Raw genomic sequence first — 17277 nt, 5'->3', positions numbered from 1 at the left:
CACCCATTCCCAAATTACAGTTTTTAGATGCATAAGCACTGAATAGCTTCTCTTGCAAATCTTGCAAAGCTTTGTTGCAGAATTTGTTGTGTTTGAAAGGTCATCTTTGTTTTTGTTTTCATTTCATTTTCATTCAAACTTAAAAGCTTTAAGAGGATTACAATTGAGCAGGTCAGCAAGGCTCACATCGCAGAAAGCTCTGTCACCCCCTCTCTTTCTTCTATACTTTTTTTTTTTTTTTCATTTTAAATATATCCCAAATTTAAAACATTTACAGCCATTCATCTGTGGAAAAATGATAGCTTCCTGTATTAGTCTACATCCTTACATGCTTTTATTTTCTGAGAGTGAAAACCACTCACCTCAGACATGACATTTGGGAAGTTCTTGAGTAGGAGGAAAAGATGGAGCTCCAGGCCTCTGCGTGAGTGAGCGTGAGTGGGTATATGTGCATCGATGTTCCCCCGACTCTTTAAAAGAAATATATTTGTCCTGTGTAAACAAAGATTTCCTTATCGATTAACTGAACTGGCAGAGTGACTTACTGTCATAGAGGCACTAAAGGCAGGAAAGGACAGCACCATTTTTAGATTGCCTATAATTCAGATGAATCGCTTATGTCCGATGTTAGTGTCTTGATATATTTAAGAAAAATTGCCTGAAGCTGAGGTACCAACTATGGAGATAATGTGGGATCATGTCATTGCTGTTAGAAATACCAAGACAAATATTCTGGGACCCTGAAGGACAGACTGAGAGCACCTGTGCTGGCTCCGGGAGGGTGAAGCTCCATGTAGAGCCTATGGACACTTGGACAGTGGGATGCTGCTGTTACACCAAAGGCCAGGCAAATCCGGGGTGCTGAGCAGGTGCCCTGCAGGCTGTCCAACAAATGACTTGGGGTATGGCTGATATTTGAGCCTGGCCTTTTCCAAAGCACAGCTGTTTCTGCCCAGATGGTGCACTGGGTTCTCCTTTGGGAGGAAAAGCTAATTAAAAAGGCTCTCTGTTTCTATGGCAGCTGTGAAGGTAAAGGTGATGTTTGTCTCTGACGTGACAGATAAAGAAACAGCTTTGGGAGTCCTTGAGTACAACAGACAAGGAGGTGGGAGCTCGGCACCACATAGCTATGGAAGCTCTCTCCAAGCCCTCTGTTAGTCATAAGAGCAGGCAGCCTGCCTTGCCTCTGTGGCCTTTCTAGCAACAATTACAGAAAGTATCCTAGGAGTCAAGGGCACAAAAGAGGGAAAGGAGCCTTCTGGAAACTTACAGAAGTGAACTGTGAAGTAAATCCCTAATGAGATCAATCATCCCTGGGCAAGTCCAAAGCTTTCGATAACTTTGAGCTCCACGGCAGTGAACCAAGAAACTTTTCCCCTTCACACCAAAGCTTCCCTCCAAGCAAGGAGAAATGTGGAAGGTGACATCGTTATTAGCTGAGGTGTGCTTTTCTGCTCACGCCTCTGCAGTTCTGGCCCCAGGTTTCTGCTGCAACTGTGGTGTACAAAAAGAGCAGAGCAGCCAAGACAAAAATGTGCCTGTGGCTCTGCCTGTCCTTGCCTTTGAAAATGAGTTTGGAAACTTCCAGTAGAGATCATAGCATGCTGCAGCCACAAAACCCAGCCTGAATGCTTGGATCATTATCAGTGTAGACATTTAGCTGTAATAGCATTGAAAATAAAACATTGTCTGTACTCGCAAAGAGAATTACTGGCTGCATGTAGCATGTCTTAATAACCACTGCAGATGATTTGGGTTGGGCTTCAATACAAGGTGTTGGGTGCATTTATACGACACCCATATGTTCATATGACACTCAGCAGTATGTTAATTAATTGGCCAGTGTGAGTGACTTTGCAGAGGTGCTTAACGTGGAGCTGCAGAGATATGTAAAGTAGGGATTGGGTGAGTGGTAAATGATGTCAGATGGTGAGAAAGGGCTGGACAGAAAAAGGAGAAGGAGAAAAACAAAATTCTGATGGTTGCAAATAGAAAACAAAATGGAAGAATCAATCCATTGGAATGCAGCAGATCTGATCTCAGAGGTAGGATTAAGAACAAAAATGGTGGGGAACTGTGAAGGAAGAGGATATATCTGGTGGTACTGAGGGCACCTGGTATAGGAGGCTAAGCATGAAATATTAATATTCAGAAGAGATGGTGCAAATCAGGCTGCAGCTGGTCTTTGGTGGAGATGAGACATTCCTGGCAATGGTGGTTGAATGCACTTCAGAGGGGAGATGAAATATATCTGGGGATAAATGGGGCTGTGCTTGAACTTCTGCATCAATTCCTGGCAGGCAACTAGCTGCACTGGTGCTGAATTGTTGGCAGCCTTGCCACTGAGACCATGGAGTAGGTATATAGATGGACCATGGACTACAAATGTCCCTCCTGTTTAGGGGACGATGGTGTCAGAGAAACAAGAGCAGCCTGAGCTCTGTTGTAACTAACTGATGAGTCCATCAGCTTTCTAGAAAAAAATGGCGTATTTGGCAAGAACTTATGGGAGCTTTACATTTTTCTGTATTTTTTTTCTTTAATGAAACTTGTTTGAAAACTCACTCTTCCAGACCCCATGCTTTACGTGAACATTTTAAAGGTACTAAGCAGAGAAATACCCTGAGAAGGACAGAGCCTCAGAACCCATTCTTCCTGGCGGGCTTGTGTTGACAGGGAAGGGTGCAGCATATCCCAAGTCTGGGGAGCTGGCTCCTGGCAGACCATGTTACCATCACAATGACCACTTTTATCTCACTGCACTCTCCCATGTCACCTTTATTTGTTTCTTGTAGCAGTCAGTGAAGATCTTTCTGGAGTAAGGGGCATTTCTGTGTGCTCTGCTGCTCAGCACCAAGCATGGACCTGGCCCAAAACTCATATATACTTTGATTCTTCAATAAAGAGGGATAAAACACTATCAGCTTGCCAGAGGTGGTTGATATGGATGAAAAAGTTAAACTCTGAATAATGAGAAACCAGGTTCTACTTTCCTCCCTTCTTCCCTAGACCTGGAATGAGTGAAAGGACAGGCAAAATTAGAAACATACGGTAGACACATACGGTATTTGGCTGGAGAGGAATTCAACACTCAGGAAAAAAATGTGTCCGGTGATGGCCTGATTAGTTCCATGGACAACCTTTGCTGCTGTTTGAGAGAAGGGCTGTACCAATGCCTGCCTGTAAGGTTTCACTCAAACTCCTCCCCAGCTGTGTGCTGCTGATCCCATGCCAGCCAGCGAGGATGCAGCGGGGCCTGGGACAGCAAAGCGGCATCAAAATAAATATCCACTTTCCTGTGTTACTGCATAGATATGAAAAATTAAATAAAAAGGGGTCACAAGAATAGTAATACCATGCGAATACTGTGCTACAATGCCAGTATTGTTTAAAGGAGGTGAAACAAACAGGAAAATTAACTGCCCCTAGAGTGGGCAGAGGAACACATTGATGAGCCTACACGGCTTCAGCACACTTCCCCGTGACACCGCTGGGTCTGATTCAGGCCCATACTCAGTTCTAGCCATGCTATCTAAGGAGCAGCATCAATATTTGGAGTATTAAAGGTGCTTCAAATTTGTTACGTGTTTATTGTAATGAAAAATGACGTTATTAGTTCAGCTGGTTGAATTTCTTTATGTGAAACATTAATCTGAAAAATGAGGCTCTTCGGAAAAGGACTCTGTGGATGAAGGCAAATTATTATTTTTTAAACAAAAATTTAGTTTAAGGAAAATGGAAATACTTTTTTAAAAAATGCTGTATTTGTGTGAAAAATATCGGTATTTTTCCAGACAGCACAGCTTACTGTGCCTATAGTCTATAAGCTGATGATTTATTTTGCCTAACTGAAGGTAAGGAGCATTTTTCTGTTCTGCTCAGTGAGAGATGGATTAGGCCTTAGAACAGGCTGTCTTGTTACCATTCTTTTGACATCCTTATGATGCTTTCTGAGACATTGTTTCTGTGAAGTAAACTGGAAATCAAATTATGCCCCCTTCACCCAGCTTGCAAACAAACGTTTCTAAGGCTAGTTAGAGCTGCCAAATTCCTTTTGCATGTATTGTATATGCCCACGATGTGTGTCTGAGGATGCTGGGAGCCTGACCACCCTGTTCCTGTGCTTCCCGGGGCTGGAAGGAAAATAAGAGTTCAGTTCTCAACCAAAGGAGACATTTTCCTGCACCTGTGTACCCTCCTACACCTTAAAGTGTCTATACAGAACTTGTTTGATTGCTTACATGCAAATTCATTAATTACTCCCCTCTCTGGAGTAGGAAATAAAAACAGAGCTTTCCCATATCTGTAATGCAGTAGTTCATTAATTCTACTCATATGCATGCAAATGATTGTTTCTCGGTGTAACACTGAAGCATGTCACTCAAAATTCACACAGACTATGTACAATTGAAAAAAAAAAGATTTTTGGATATATATTTTATTTGACAGTGGTTTAGAATATCATACAGTAAACAAGATTTCTGTAAAAGTTAATTTATCCATAGTGGTGCGTTTCATAAAAATAGTTGCTCACTTACAGCCTTTCTGTGACTATTAATACATGGAATTATATTTATAGAGATAGAGCTGTACAGGGTAAATTCACAGCTAACACTACACAGAAATATTATTTGGAATGGGGTTTAGATGATGTGCTGTCTTCACAGGTTATCGATTACAGCCGCATAAAGCAATTACTGCACAAGGAGTAGCTGTGAACTGTGCAAATTAGAATTTATGCAAGCATAATCTCAACTGTTTTTCAGATTTCATTGTTTGCTTTCTTTATACATAAAAATAAGATACTGGGGCGTGCATCTACACTACAGAAGCATTGTCCAAAATCAGATTCAATAAATTAATGGCAAATTATATTGGATTCTAGTTCAGGGGATAAAGATTTTTTTACTTCTTTTTTTCCATTAAATAAGAGTTTTATAAACAGCTACATGGACTTGTGCTTTTTTAGAAATTATAGATGGACTTTTTTTTTTTCTAAAAAAAAAAAAGTTTGAAAGCTGCAAAATCCTTTACTTGAGGCTTTTCAAATAATTGGACAGGAAGAAACATGCCTGTAAATTTCTCAGTCCAGTGCAATGTTTGGAATGTACAGTAATGTGCTAATTTCTTGGAACAAAGCCAATCTCAATCTAATTTTTCAGCAGAGCATGTGAGGAACTAACATTGCTAGAGAACAGTAGTTTTAAAATATGATTTTTTGACAGTATTTTTTTTTTATTTTAGAATTACCAATGTATTATTGCCCAGGATTTTGTTTTAATTTTGTCAGACAAATAAGCATATGCACATTTATACATACACACAATATCTTTTTTTAAACAAGATAGTGACCGATTGACTGAACTTGGACTTATTTCCTGTGAAGGCAGACTGGAATGTTTACCTGGCACTTAAGGCTTGAAATTCAAAACAGATAAGCAAAAAATGCTAAAAAAAAAAATAATGGAGGTAGGGAAGAAATGATAATATGGAAACCATTTTAAAAAATGGAAATATATTGAATTTACTGAACGAAGACACTGAAGACAGAATTTCAGTCTAACTATTGTTAACGTGTGCCTTAAAGGCACCTGCTCTGCCAAACTTAGGGGATGGAAGGTGAGAGCATCCTAACTAAAGGCAAGTGGGTATGAAACATAGCACTGTTGATAAGAGAAGCTATCATTTTCTGAAGGAGGGAAAGGCCTTTCCTTAAGGAAACTGCAGCTTTTTCTCTGTAGCAATCTTCCTTTCATTGCAAGGGCCTTGTGGATGTCTTAAGTTTTGAGCCTGGCCAATTGGCTTGAACGTTACCTTGCAGGATTTGGGGAACCTGTAGTAAATTGCTTTGGAGAATAATTTGCAAATACAACTCCACCCTAACTCCTTTCCAATGTACAGAAATATGGTTTGTTCACAAAAATGGCAGTAGAAATGGTATCACAGAAACTAATCCACTAGATTTCCAACTCCTCCCGTAGCGCCCAGTGAACTATGCTACAGGGTATCACGTGGACTATCCCAAAGTGGTAACAGTGGAGACGTGTCATGGGCATACAGTTCTGAATGCTTCAAAGAAACCCTTTAACCCCTGTCTAGATATGTCGAGAATGATTTATTTACAACATTTTAGCTCCATGAAAAGATCCTCTCTCAGTTTCAGCTTGCTCCGTGCAGTTTTATTTAAGGCGATGTTCCAGTTTGCGATTGCTCTAACTTGTTCCAGTTTCTTGATATAAAGTTTGAATGAAATCCAAGTCCTTCATGCAGTGGAAAAAAATGCTAAAGCTACACTGCACTACCCTTTCTCTGATGTACTGTCCTTCATATTGTTTTGGTTTCTTCCATAGCTGCCAAAGTCCCTAAAATGGAACTGGGACTTTAGGGTCGGTTTTTAATCTCCATGTTGACTATATGCTTTTGAACTTATTAGATACTGTGCACATTGTCATGGAATTACACACTAATGTTTTCATTCCTCAATGCTTTGTGTATAATGCGTGATAGTTAAAATAAATTAAAATAAATCAATGTGAGACAAAAACTAAGAAGAATGTTCTGCGTCGATTTGAGACAGTTAGAGGGCAACAGTCCCGTGCTTATCTGCTCATGGCAGAAGTACCAGACTTCAGGACACTAGGTAGCTTATCCGAGCCAGGGATTTTCCACGGCCCTGGGGAGACTGTTGCCTTTCGAACTGTGGTGTTGGTGCTGCGAGTGCTAATGGAGTGGAGATGTCCCTTCCTGGGGAACTCGCTGGGTTTCCCGTCAGGGTCCCTCTGGCTGTGGTCCATATCACTTCCAGGCGAGCTGCAGCGATTGCTACTGTACGTCTTGGTAGCACCTGTATCAAGCCTGACATGGTCGGGTGCTGCAGCTGACTTCTTCTCACTGGTATTTGTGGATTTGTGATCTTCTTTTTTGCTAAGAGATCCTCCTCTCTTGCTTTCTGGTTTCTTCAGCCTCCCAAACTGTTCATCGCTGGTTCCAGCACACACGTGCTCTCTCACGCCAGCCTCGATCATAACACTGTGTCCCACCACTTTGCTTTCTGAGGTGTGCCTGCCACCATCAGTGGTCTTATTTTTACCTTCTGAATATCCTTTCCAAGAAGCCTCTTCGTGCTTTGACCTGTCTACCTTTTTAGGACTTGCTGACCTTTCTCTTTGTTCTCCTAACCTTTTCTTTTTATGACCGTTCACCGAAAACTCCTTTGGTTTCCTTACGTCGTGTTCCCTCTTGATATCCCATGTTGGTTCTGGGCTTATCTGGTGAGAAGGGTCAGAGGGTGGGGCTATGTGTGATGAAGATAATGGTGAGATTATGTCGTCGAGGGAAAGAGCTACTTCCGGCAGACCTGGGGAGGTGGCAGAGGGAGCACTCCAGGAGTTTGGTTCGTCTGTTGTGACAGCAAAGAGAAGGGAGTTAAGGGTGTGTGCAGCAAGGCAGAGCACGTATTTCATACACATACGCATTTTTAGCAACATCAACACCTGAACCACGCATGCGAATTAAACTCCTTGGTCTTTTAGGAGAAGTGAAACTCCCAGTGGTCAGTGGGGAGGAAAAAAAAAAACAACAAAACACAATCCACCCCCAGTCAAATAAATAAAAATAAAAGAGTCGGGAGAAGAAAGAACCGCAGGGCTGGTAACTGCACATGCTGGAAACCTCGGTCTTTTTTCATACAGGTTCTGCTTTTCTCCTCCTATGTTAAATTATTCTTAAAATAATAAAGACACGTGCTCATGAAATCAAATTGCCTCTTTTGTAGCTGTATAATGGATTTCTTAGCTGGGCAATATCAGCGCTGTCTCTGAGGACAAATGAGAAGGACTTTCTGCCATCTATTAAACATGTCCCTACAAGCATATAATAATTGACAAGAATTTGTAGCCCAGATAAGGTCATCATTGAATTCTGTCTCATATTTTTTTCTAAACAGATATAATATTGCAGTGTTTATGGCCCCACAATTCTTACAGGGTACTTACAGAGCTCTGCCTTTATATCACAGCGTCAGCCACTAAGTCTCTTGGCTGTGCATTTTGAATTTCTCCTGGTTACTTAGCCTCAACACAATATGGTCGGGTTGTGCACATTCTGTTTAATTTAGCCAAAGAGACATCTCCTTTGCTGAATCATGATGATTTTCCTAATCCACTGGTACAAAACACAATATTCTGAGATGGCGTCCCCAAATGTCTTTCTTTTGCATATCTGGTCCTCATTGCTTTTGATTAACATTCAGGCAGACTACAAATCCATCATGACTAATGACAGCACAGCTCCTATTCTTACCCGTCTACACTGAGGTTAGAGAAATCACTGAACTTGGCTAATGTCATTCCCTATTTAGCACCATTGCCTGGCTCTGAACAGTATGAGCAATAATCTGTCAGAGATGAAGGACTGTCTCAGGGATCCATGGAAACGAGGTGGAACCCGTGGCAAGAGCTGCATATTTCTTGGGGGAGAAAATGTAACCTTCTAGCTGGAAAACAAGCCTGGGCTTCTGTGGGTCAGGACTAGCATCTCTCAGTGATGCCAACTGTCCTTTAAATGCCATGTTTACTTTTCTCAGTGCTACGGCTACTTTCAAATTATCATAAAGATGCACATCATCTTGAAAAATGGAATGGGATTTACTGCCCAATCTGGGCTCTGCAGCTTGTTTGACTGAGACAGCACATTTAAGGTAATAGCTTGATTGAGTGATTGCTGTTTTGCGGATAAAAATAGGAGAGACAATAGTGAGGTGGGTGACGTAAGGGGAGGGAGCAGTGCAGTTAGCTGAGGAGCTATTTATTTTCCCAGATGGTGTTTGTCATATGCTTTTGCATAATGAGCATATGTGTGGAGAGGATTAGCATTTGAGAAGGGAAAAAGTATAAGTTCTGTGTAAGACAAATAAACTTTGAGCTTGGAATCTAAATGGGCTGAGGGTCTCAAATGATTTTTTTTTTTTTTTAAAATCACACTTTCTTACCCTCCAGTTAAGGCTGAGTAATGTACCATCTGCTCCCTGCTTGGCACTTGAGCAAGAAAAAATAAAAGGGAGGCTCATGCATGTAGAGTTATCAGCTCTTACGAGCTTGCCTACAAAAAGCATTTGCTTCTCCAGGCTGGTTCTTTAATTCTGTAATTCTGCAGGCTGTGGTGGTGAGAGAGGAGCAGACCCACCTGGGCTTTTCTTAGATCCAAAATCCAGGAGATTCTGCTTTGGATATCCCTCAAAACAGTGATCCTTCATGGGGCCCAAGTCCCTTTGCCCAATTTCTTTACAGGTAGCGTGGGACTCGGCAAAGCAGTGGGAACCTGCCACTGTCCACCAGCGAGGTGCTTGCGCCGGCGCTGAACAAACCACCTTGGCTCTTAGCAAATTAATCCATCTGCAGCAGCGTGGAGCTCGGGACAAGCTAATTTACACTGCTTCCCTGCAGATTACGTTAGCCTGTGTTAACCTCTACTTCAGAGAGAGACGGGCGCGCAGAGACCCCACACCCCGCAGTACTGCAAACTGCCCAGGGTGATTTTTCTCCCGTTAAGTCATCGGTATGTGTGCAGCATGAATGAAGAAAAAGGAAACAAACTCAGCTCAGTCTGTGCTTTTTGTGGCAGTGCCACACTCCATCGCACACCTCCCAAGGGTACAGGTGGGGATGAGCATTGGTCTGGCCAATGTTTTTGACTTATGTACAGTCTTTGTTTCCTGCTGGTTGCTAAAATGGTATTTTTCACTGAGGGGTAGTGAAGAGCAGAGGGCCATTATCAGATCTCGTGTAAGGCCCTGAGAGCATCTGAAGTTACAGAAATACCTTGTTACTTTGGGAAACATCAGCTGCACATAAGTAGAGACATCAAATGGCAGCAAGATGCTCTTGGGTAAGGAGTGTACTTCTGCACAAAACGTGCCACTGTGTGGAAATCAGCTGGTTCTCATCCAGGCAGGAGGAGGACACTGCAAAAACAGGGCTGCAAACACCACTTGCTGCTCCTTTGGGGCACAAAGGACAATGTTGTACCTGTTACTTATGGACGCTCAGAGGAAAGGGAGTTGGGGGTAAGCAGCCTGCTGTTTTATTCCCTGGAGATGTGATAGCTGTGGGAAATCCCATCCTGATTCATTAATGGACTGTACTTCAAGACAATTGCATTTATTTATTGTTTTCAGTATTCATTTTTGGATGGGAGGGAAGAACCACCAAATGTTGCAGTGAGAAACTATAGCAAGTTAGAACCTACTTCAGCAACAGTGAGTCAGCAGGTACATACTTGTTACATGTAATAATAACTGTATGTAGTTATCTATTAGCTAGAACTTGCCATATTATAGGCATTATCAGATTTTTGGCTCTCTCCTAGAAAACCCTAACAAAATCAAAATCACAACCAACTAAGCAAGAAGTCCTGCAGCCATAGCTTAAAGGGAAATTCGGCTGTCCCAGCCCCAAGTGTGACATTGGCTGCAGTTTGTTTGATATACTGAGTTTGGCATTCTCCTTGGGCAGGCACCTATGTAAGCTCTATTTCCAGTGGCTGAGGGAACATCTGCCATGAAATAAAACTTCCAGTCCTATTCTCCAGCAATATAGTACTCGCAAGCAAGAACTTGAAGAAGTAACTTTCTCTAAGCTTCAAGCGCTGCCAACCCAAGACAGCAAAAACAACCTAATCTGCTTTTTGTTTTAAATTAAAGGAAATTAGGCTAAAAGTCATCCTCAGCTTTGGTAGATGTTCATGTCAACAAGTTATGGTTGCAGGATGTCCCTGGCTAGTGAGCACAATACTGATGGTAGGGTATTGTAACTGACTTTTCTCTAATATTTGAAAATTATAGGAAAATAGCAAAACTATTATGGTACAGCAAAGCACAGTAATACAAGTAATTTGTTGCTCAAAAGAAAAAAACATTTTAAGAGCTTTGTTTGAGCCATAAATGTTCATTTGGACTTGTTCAACCTGCACTGAAGCGATTGCTTTTCCATAACAAGCATAAACATGAGAAAAACACCAAATTTTATCCTTTGAGCAACTGAACTAATGATTTCTTTTTAGGCTTATTCTGAGGGCATAACTACATTTTGGAAAAACTTCTTAATACATCTGAAAAAATAATGTTTTGTCCTAATTTTTAAGCTTTACATAAAATCTGTGGTGTTAAGTGCAAACATAACCTACTTTCAGTTTCTGTTATCCCAAAGTATCTCAAAACATTTTGCAAACATACTCAACCAGAGACAAAGCAATGATTTGACTTTTTTTTTTTCCTCTTCAGTCCTGGGAGGAATTGAAGACTGCATTTGTTTAATAGAGCTCGAACTACTAATGCCCAAACAGCTTATAAGCACAAGTGAAGGATATCGCATTCATCTGAACCTACAGGAGAGATTTAGGGTTGATGTAGTTTTAAATTTGTTTTTTACTTTGTCACTATGGATATCATACTTATTGTGGGAGAAATGATTTTCTGAAGTTACACATCTCACTGAAGGCTGATAGATGCCTTCCTCCCTTCTCTGAAGGGAGAAAATCTCCCTTGGCCTACCAGTTTAGACAAGATAAATGACCTGGGGGCAGCACTATCATCTGTCATTGTGACGGCATTTGATTTGGAGTAATTTAGTAGGTGCTTTCTGGGTGGCTTTTAGTTTCCATGAGCGACTGGCATGCAGGTTGGCAGCACTTCTATGGAATGTGCTAGAATGACTCACCTACGACCTCTTTCACATAACTCCCAGGCAAGGAGCAAATTGCTAACTGAGTAAGAGACAGCACAGACACACAGACACCCTTCAGTGTGTAGGAGGATGAGAGATGATCACAGCCATTTTGGATGAACAGTGACAAGGGGAAAGCATCACGACCAGAAGTTTTCTGTCTAAAGATTTTTTTGTTTGTTTGTTTGGGGTAGACCTGACACACACACGAATTGTTTGCTGCGTCAGCTTATGTGCTTTCAGAGGTCTGGAAATGAGGATATTACTCACATGTCTACATGCTCCTCTCTTAACTAAAGCCTAGTTCTTTTTCTGGATCCAGTGCTTGCTGATGGATGCATCTGAACCACCAACAAAAGCCTAGCCTTATTGCTAATTGAGAAGAGATTTCTGCCTGTCTTGCTTTCTGAGCATTGCCTAGGTACCTAGTCAGAGGAAAGAGCTCAGCCTACTAATATGTTTATTTAATTTTTTGTAATACCTGCGTTTTCATTACAGGTTGCCCTTCTAAGATTGTGTCGTCTGTTCATGCTCTGCTTAACTGCTCTGCTTAAATCTCAGGTCAAGAGAGATTAGACTTCAGATTTGCTGCTGGGTTCTCCTTTTGTATCAAAATACTTTAAATAATTGCTTGGGAGTTTATCAAGAATGTGGGATTTTTCATCACATAAAATTAAGTATAAGACAGAAGTATTAATTTCTTCAATACTTAATAGTAATGTTAAGAACGGAAATGACATCACATTGTTACTTAAGTACGTACAATAAAATTTCAATGCCATTTTTATTTCTGAAGTATGTGAATAATGAACAATATTTTAAAGCTTTGAACACTTTCGTTATTATGAATGTTTCCTGAAATGTCTAAGCAGCTGTTTTCACCTCGTTGCAGAATTATGTTCCTAGGGAATCAAAGAGTTTTTGATTACATAAAAAATATGGTGCATTTTTTTCCCTACTTTTTGTCTGAAATTATGTACCGCCAGAAGGTGGCAAACAGTTCTTACAGATGCTGCTAATAACAAAAATGGGACAAATTGTCCCCTGGTGAGCATCCACTAATGCTGGCAGCGTTACACCAGGAATGAATTTGGCTCTTTCTCATTATAGCTTAACATGCTTGTGATGTTCCTGATTGCATTGGCCTCCTGCAGCTTTCCCTCAACACTCTCTAAGGAGGGATATTTCAGAATATTTAAAGATTCTTTAAACTTTCATCCCAGAGCTTCCTCAGCCCAGACATAGTGCACCCTTTGGCACCAGAAATGAATGATTTGCTGAAGTTTGGATTGTCAGAAATGCTCTTGGTACCTTCTGTCCAGCTGCCATGGTACAGTACATCATGCATTCCCCTCCCTATGCCCCAAACTCTCCTGGAGAGCGCGTTGCAATGGGCACTGCATCCTCCTTACTTCCTGCTATAAACTCTCACTTCTTGTTAATTATTCACTAGTGTTATGCAAATGTTTTATCACAAATTACCCTTTGCTTGGCTTAAAAGAGAGAAATCCACTTTTCTTCCACTGCTGTTATCCACACCCAAACCAATAGGTCTGGAAACAAACACCAGCATGATTTAGGCACCTTCTGCTGTTCACTGTCTAGTCATCATGTCCAGGTGGGCTAGCCCTTTCATCCTTAGCATTCCCATTATGTCTTTTTTTTAGCAGCTTGCTGTGGGTGCCATGTTTTGTTTCTGTCTGAAAATGACATACATACCATTTACCTTCACAAAAATAAATCTAGGTTGTACTTAGTTATTTGGGCATACAAACTACTTTTCCTTTCCTACAAATGCAGTTAATTGATCTGTTTGATATCGTGGGGTCTTGTTTCTGAAGCAATGAAAACCTAATCTCATTTCTTGAAATCTTGGTCTAACCATACTCATTATACTGCTCTCTTGTTTGTGCTCAGTAATATCCTGGTGACTATTTGTAGTAGCTTGTAAATGTGAGTGGACTTTTCCTGCTTTCTAGTAATTTGTTATTTTGACTTTGCACATTGTATTTTGCAAAGGTTGAGGATGGATGGACAGGGTAACTAGAGTGAATTATATAAAGGCATGAAAGATCACACGAAAATGAACATGCATCTGAGTCCCTGCATGTTTTATTTCTGAATTCTGTGCTTCAGCTTTTCTCAAAAGTAGGATGATTCATCAGGAAAAGGCTAATGTTGGAACAAGAAACAGTGCCAAATCTAGTCTGTTATCAAAGATGTGCATTTTTCTCTTCATCACTGATCTAATACTGGAAGATAGGGCACTACTACTCTTGGGAGTTACTGATAGCATGGCTTCTGCAGATGTCCCCAGAAACTGAGGAGCTGTGACTGTAAATGTGAGGTAAGTGAGGGATACTTTTATCTCCTCTATAAACTTCAAACATTTAATTTTACATGCAGAAAATTCAGAAAAACCAGCCATTGACCTATTCTAACACCAGGAAGTACAGCTCTGCTTCCTGCTTTATTCCCTCCCAGTGCAATCCTCCTCTGTTGCCCTACTTCTTTTCATGTTACTAATTATTACTGAGCAATAATTCAGTTCCTTTGGGTTCATTGTATCCATTTTTCATTTTATTCTTTATCTAGATATTAAATGGAAGATGCCCCAAATATTTTTACAGCAGAGTGTTCATAGAGTCCTTGTAAGGGCCATCTGATGAGACCTTGAACGATAGCTCAGGTAAAATTCACTTTAATCACCATTTTTGTACTGTGCATTGAGTATTTTTAGATAAAGTGCTTTCATGTTCAGAAATCTAATTTGAGAATTATCGAAACACACTTCAGAAAGAACAGATTGTTAGTTACACTTGGAAGACCAAACCTACAGAAGTTCAGGAGATGATATTGCTTGTTTTGGAACTAAGGGAACAGAGAGAAAAGGAAAACTTAGACAGTGCAGGGAGTGCAAAACCGCACATTGCAAGGGAGAGTTTGAACAAATCCTTTAGAAAAATACTGAATGTTTTCTTGAAACATGAAAGTCAGCATATGCATTGATTTGTATTTCATTAACCCTATAAAGTACTATGGATGAAAGCGGTTTTCAATTTTTTATGTAACATGTTTACTTTAAAGATGGTAACAAAGAAACATGGAAAGTGATTTATCTGGCTTGAAGAGTTCCTATTCTTACTCTTCAGACCCTACTCTATAACCAGTGCATCCTGAGTAAATACCTTTCCCTGAGTTAGCTGTTTAATTATGACACTGCTTCAGTAGTATTTTACCGGCCTAATCACTTGAGATAATCATTTAATTGCCTTACAGAGTCAGAGAGAAAGAGAGGTGTCTCTGAAGACTGCTGGAAGTAGATGTCTGCTCTTCTGTTGAACATGTACATAACCAGTGCTGGGGAGCTCCTTCTGGGAAACTTTTTTGGAGGCTGCCGATCAACGCTGAGTGGAGTGCCTCAGAGATTTAGACCCATCTCTCCATATCAGGCCCATTTAAGCAAGTGTGAGAGACTACAGGTAAGTGGCCTGAGAATTTTCAGGCTAATACAGGAGATAACCAAATAATTCAGAAACAGTCAGGGTATGAGAGTCCTGGAGAGCAAGTGGACTGTGTTGTATCTTGGACTTGGATGAGCCCAGGGTGTTGCATCTAACTTTGGCCCCTACTTGATTTCCCTGCTATTGTTCACCTCTTAAATATACATCACATCCATAAGCAATTCACTGTGATGTGCCTAAGCTCTGCCTCATTTGGCTGTCTACAACAACATCAGTCAGAACTTAAAATAGGACAAAGATGACTTTAACACTGCTCTTACAATAGCGAGGATAAGAAAAGTAATTTTTCTATGCAGAAAACAGCTACCTAAACCTACGATGGAATGGGAGAGGGAAAAAAAGAAAAGACACTGTATACAATCTGTTTATATTTCAGACCCGGAACAGGTAAATTAATTTAGTAAATCAGTTTACTAATTTACTGTAAAAGTCTTCTGGCTGTGAATCTTAAGGCCAGATGATTATGAGTACACAGTTTATCACTCATTCCAAGACCCTTTTTAGCCTGTTCAATAGATACGAATCTAGTAGATAATCCTATCCATTAAATATTTAAACAAATGAGCATGATCACTAATCTGAGCGAACTTGGTAAATTTGACTTTTTCCTTGAATTAAGTTAATGTATCTGTGTAAGTGTTGCAGGATTACTCACTAATATTGTCAACAGCTGAAATGAAAAGCTGCAGTCTGTGCTTTTATCCTATGCAGCAAGATTCTCACTGCTGTGTTGGTGTTAAGTCTATGGACAACCTAAACACTAGTCTTGAGTGATGTTACACTAAACACACATTATCATTCACTAGGTCCTTCAAGCTGTTTGGTACACTTTTTGAAGTGCTGAGCATCTCACATATCTATCAGAACAAAGCTACTCAGGCAATAGGCCCTCATCCCTTCCGTAAAGAAGGTTTTACATTTTCTGCATAGTCAGGCAGCAGTACAGAAGCTGCAGAAACCTCGGCAGTTTTCTTCCAGAGCCACAGTGGAGCTGGAAGAATCTGCATTACAAGTTACTGTATAATTAAAAAAGATAATGACTTTTAAATTAGTTTTTATTAATAGAATTAAGCCACATTAAGTCATAAAAGGTGTTCATAAATATGTTAATAGAATGTGTGGTATTAATGAAAAACACTCCGTAAAGTCTGAATAATTTAAGAGCTCGATATTACACTCTTAATTAAACTTAAATATTAAAATTATTAATTATCAGAGCTAAAATGGGAGTTACCAGTTGGCATCACATCTTGTGTGGTCAATAAATAGCTGTCATTATTAAAGGTATCTACATAATACATAAAATTTAGTTCACAAGTAAGGAATTCAGAGCATTTTTACTGTTTATCAAATGCCCCCTAGAAAGCTGTTCCTGGCAGGTGCTGTGTTGGCAGTTCTCACTTAAGATCTCAGCAGGATCTTAAGCAAAACACATAACTTGGTTCAACTGCATCCTTATTTACAAGGTTCATGAATAAATATGGCTGCTAAGGTTAGAAGCAGTTGAATTAGTTTAGTCTATCTTTAGCCATCCCTTTTCAGACTTGAGGCCACTGGGCATTGAAAGGGCAGCCCTTGGGACCAGGCTTGCTGTTGGGGCTGTCGTTGTATCTGACATCTTTTGGACACTGAGACAATTTGCTCTAAAAACTGTCTAATGAGATGGAAGTGCATGAGTAAGTGAATGCAATATTGTAATGTTCAGCTCCTAATGAGCAAACACAAAGTACACGTTGTTAGAATGAACCCAGACGTTTAAAATTCTGGGTTGCATACACGTTGCTGTAGCTAAACAAAATATAACATGCTCTATGGTCACGTTAGTTAAACGTGTTGGAGAGTGAGTTACCACATACCGTCACAGTAAAAAAAATGCACTTCAGTTTCCAACGGATTGTTTCCAAGCAAAGAGTAACAAGCTATAAGAAATCTGGCAGGCTCCATGAGATCCCCGAGCCTCTGCCTGGTGTGGGGCCACAAACCACCAGCTGGGAACTGCACCACGGAATGGTGGAGTGAGACACGTCCCAGAA

General features: G+C 40.5%; 1 protein-coding gene across 13 annotated transcripts in view; it reads right to left on the bottom strand.

Moving 5' to 3' along the window:
- Positions 1–4426: 4426 nt before the first annotated feature.
- Positions 4427–17277, bottom strand: part of MAGI2 (membrane associated guanylate kinase, WW and PDZ domain containing 2) — a 774790-nt gene continuing 761939 nt past the window's right edge. For 12 of the 13 annotated variants that reach the window (XM_040548715.1, XM_040548725.1, XM_040548731.1 and 9 more), the window contains one exon: positions 4427–7399. In XM_040548715.1, the coding sequence (XP_040404649.1) occupies positions 6600–7399 (800 nt within the window). In that variant the 3' untranslated portion in view covers positions 4427–6599. The remainder of the gene's footprint in view (positions 7400–17277) is intronic. The other variant, XM_040548825.1, reaches the window with a different exon arrangement.

This window comes from Cygnus olor, chromosome 1 (genome assembly GCF_009769625.2).
Source record: "Cygnus olor isolate bCygOlo1 chromosome 1, bCygOlo1.pri.v2, whole genome shotgun sequence".
NCBI classification, from domain to species: Eukaryota; Metazoa; Chordata; class Aves; order Anseriformes; family Anatidae; genus Cygnus; species Cygnus olor.
The sequence above is the reverse complement of the archived record's forward strand: the minus strand, read 5'-3'. Positions and strand labels throughout refer to the sequence as shown.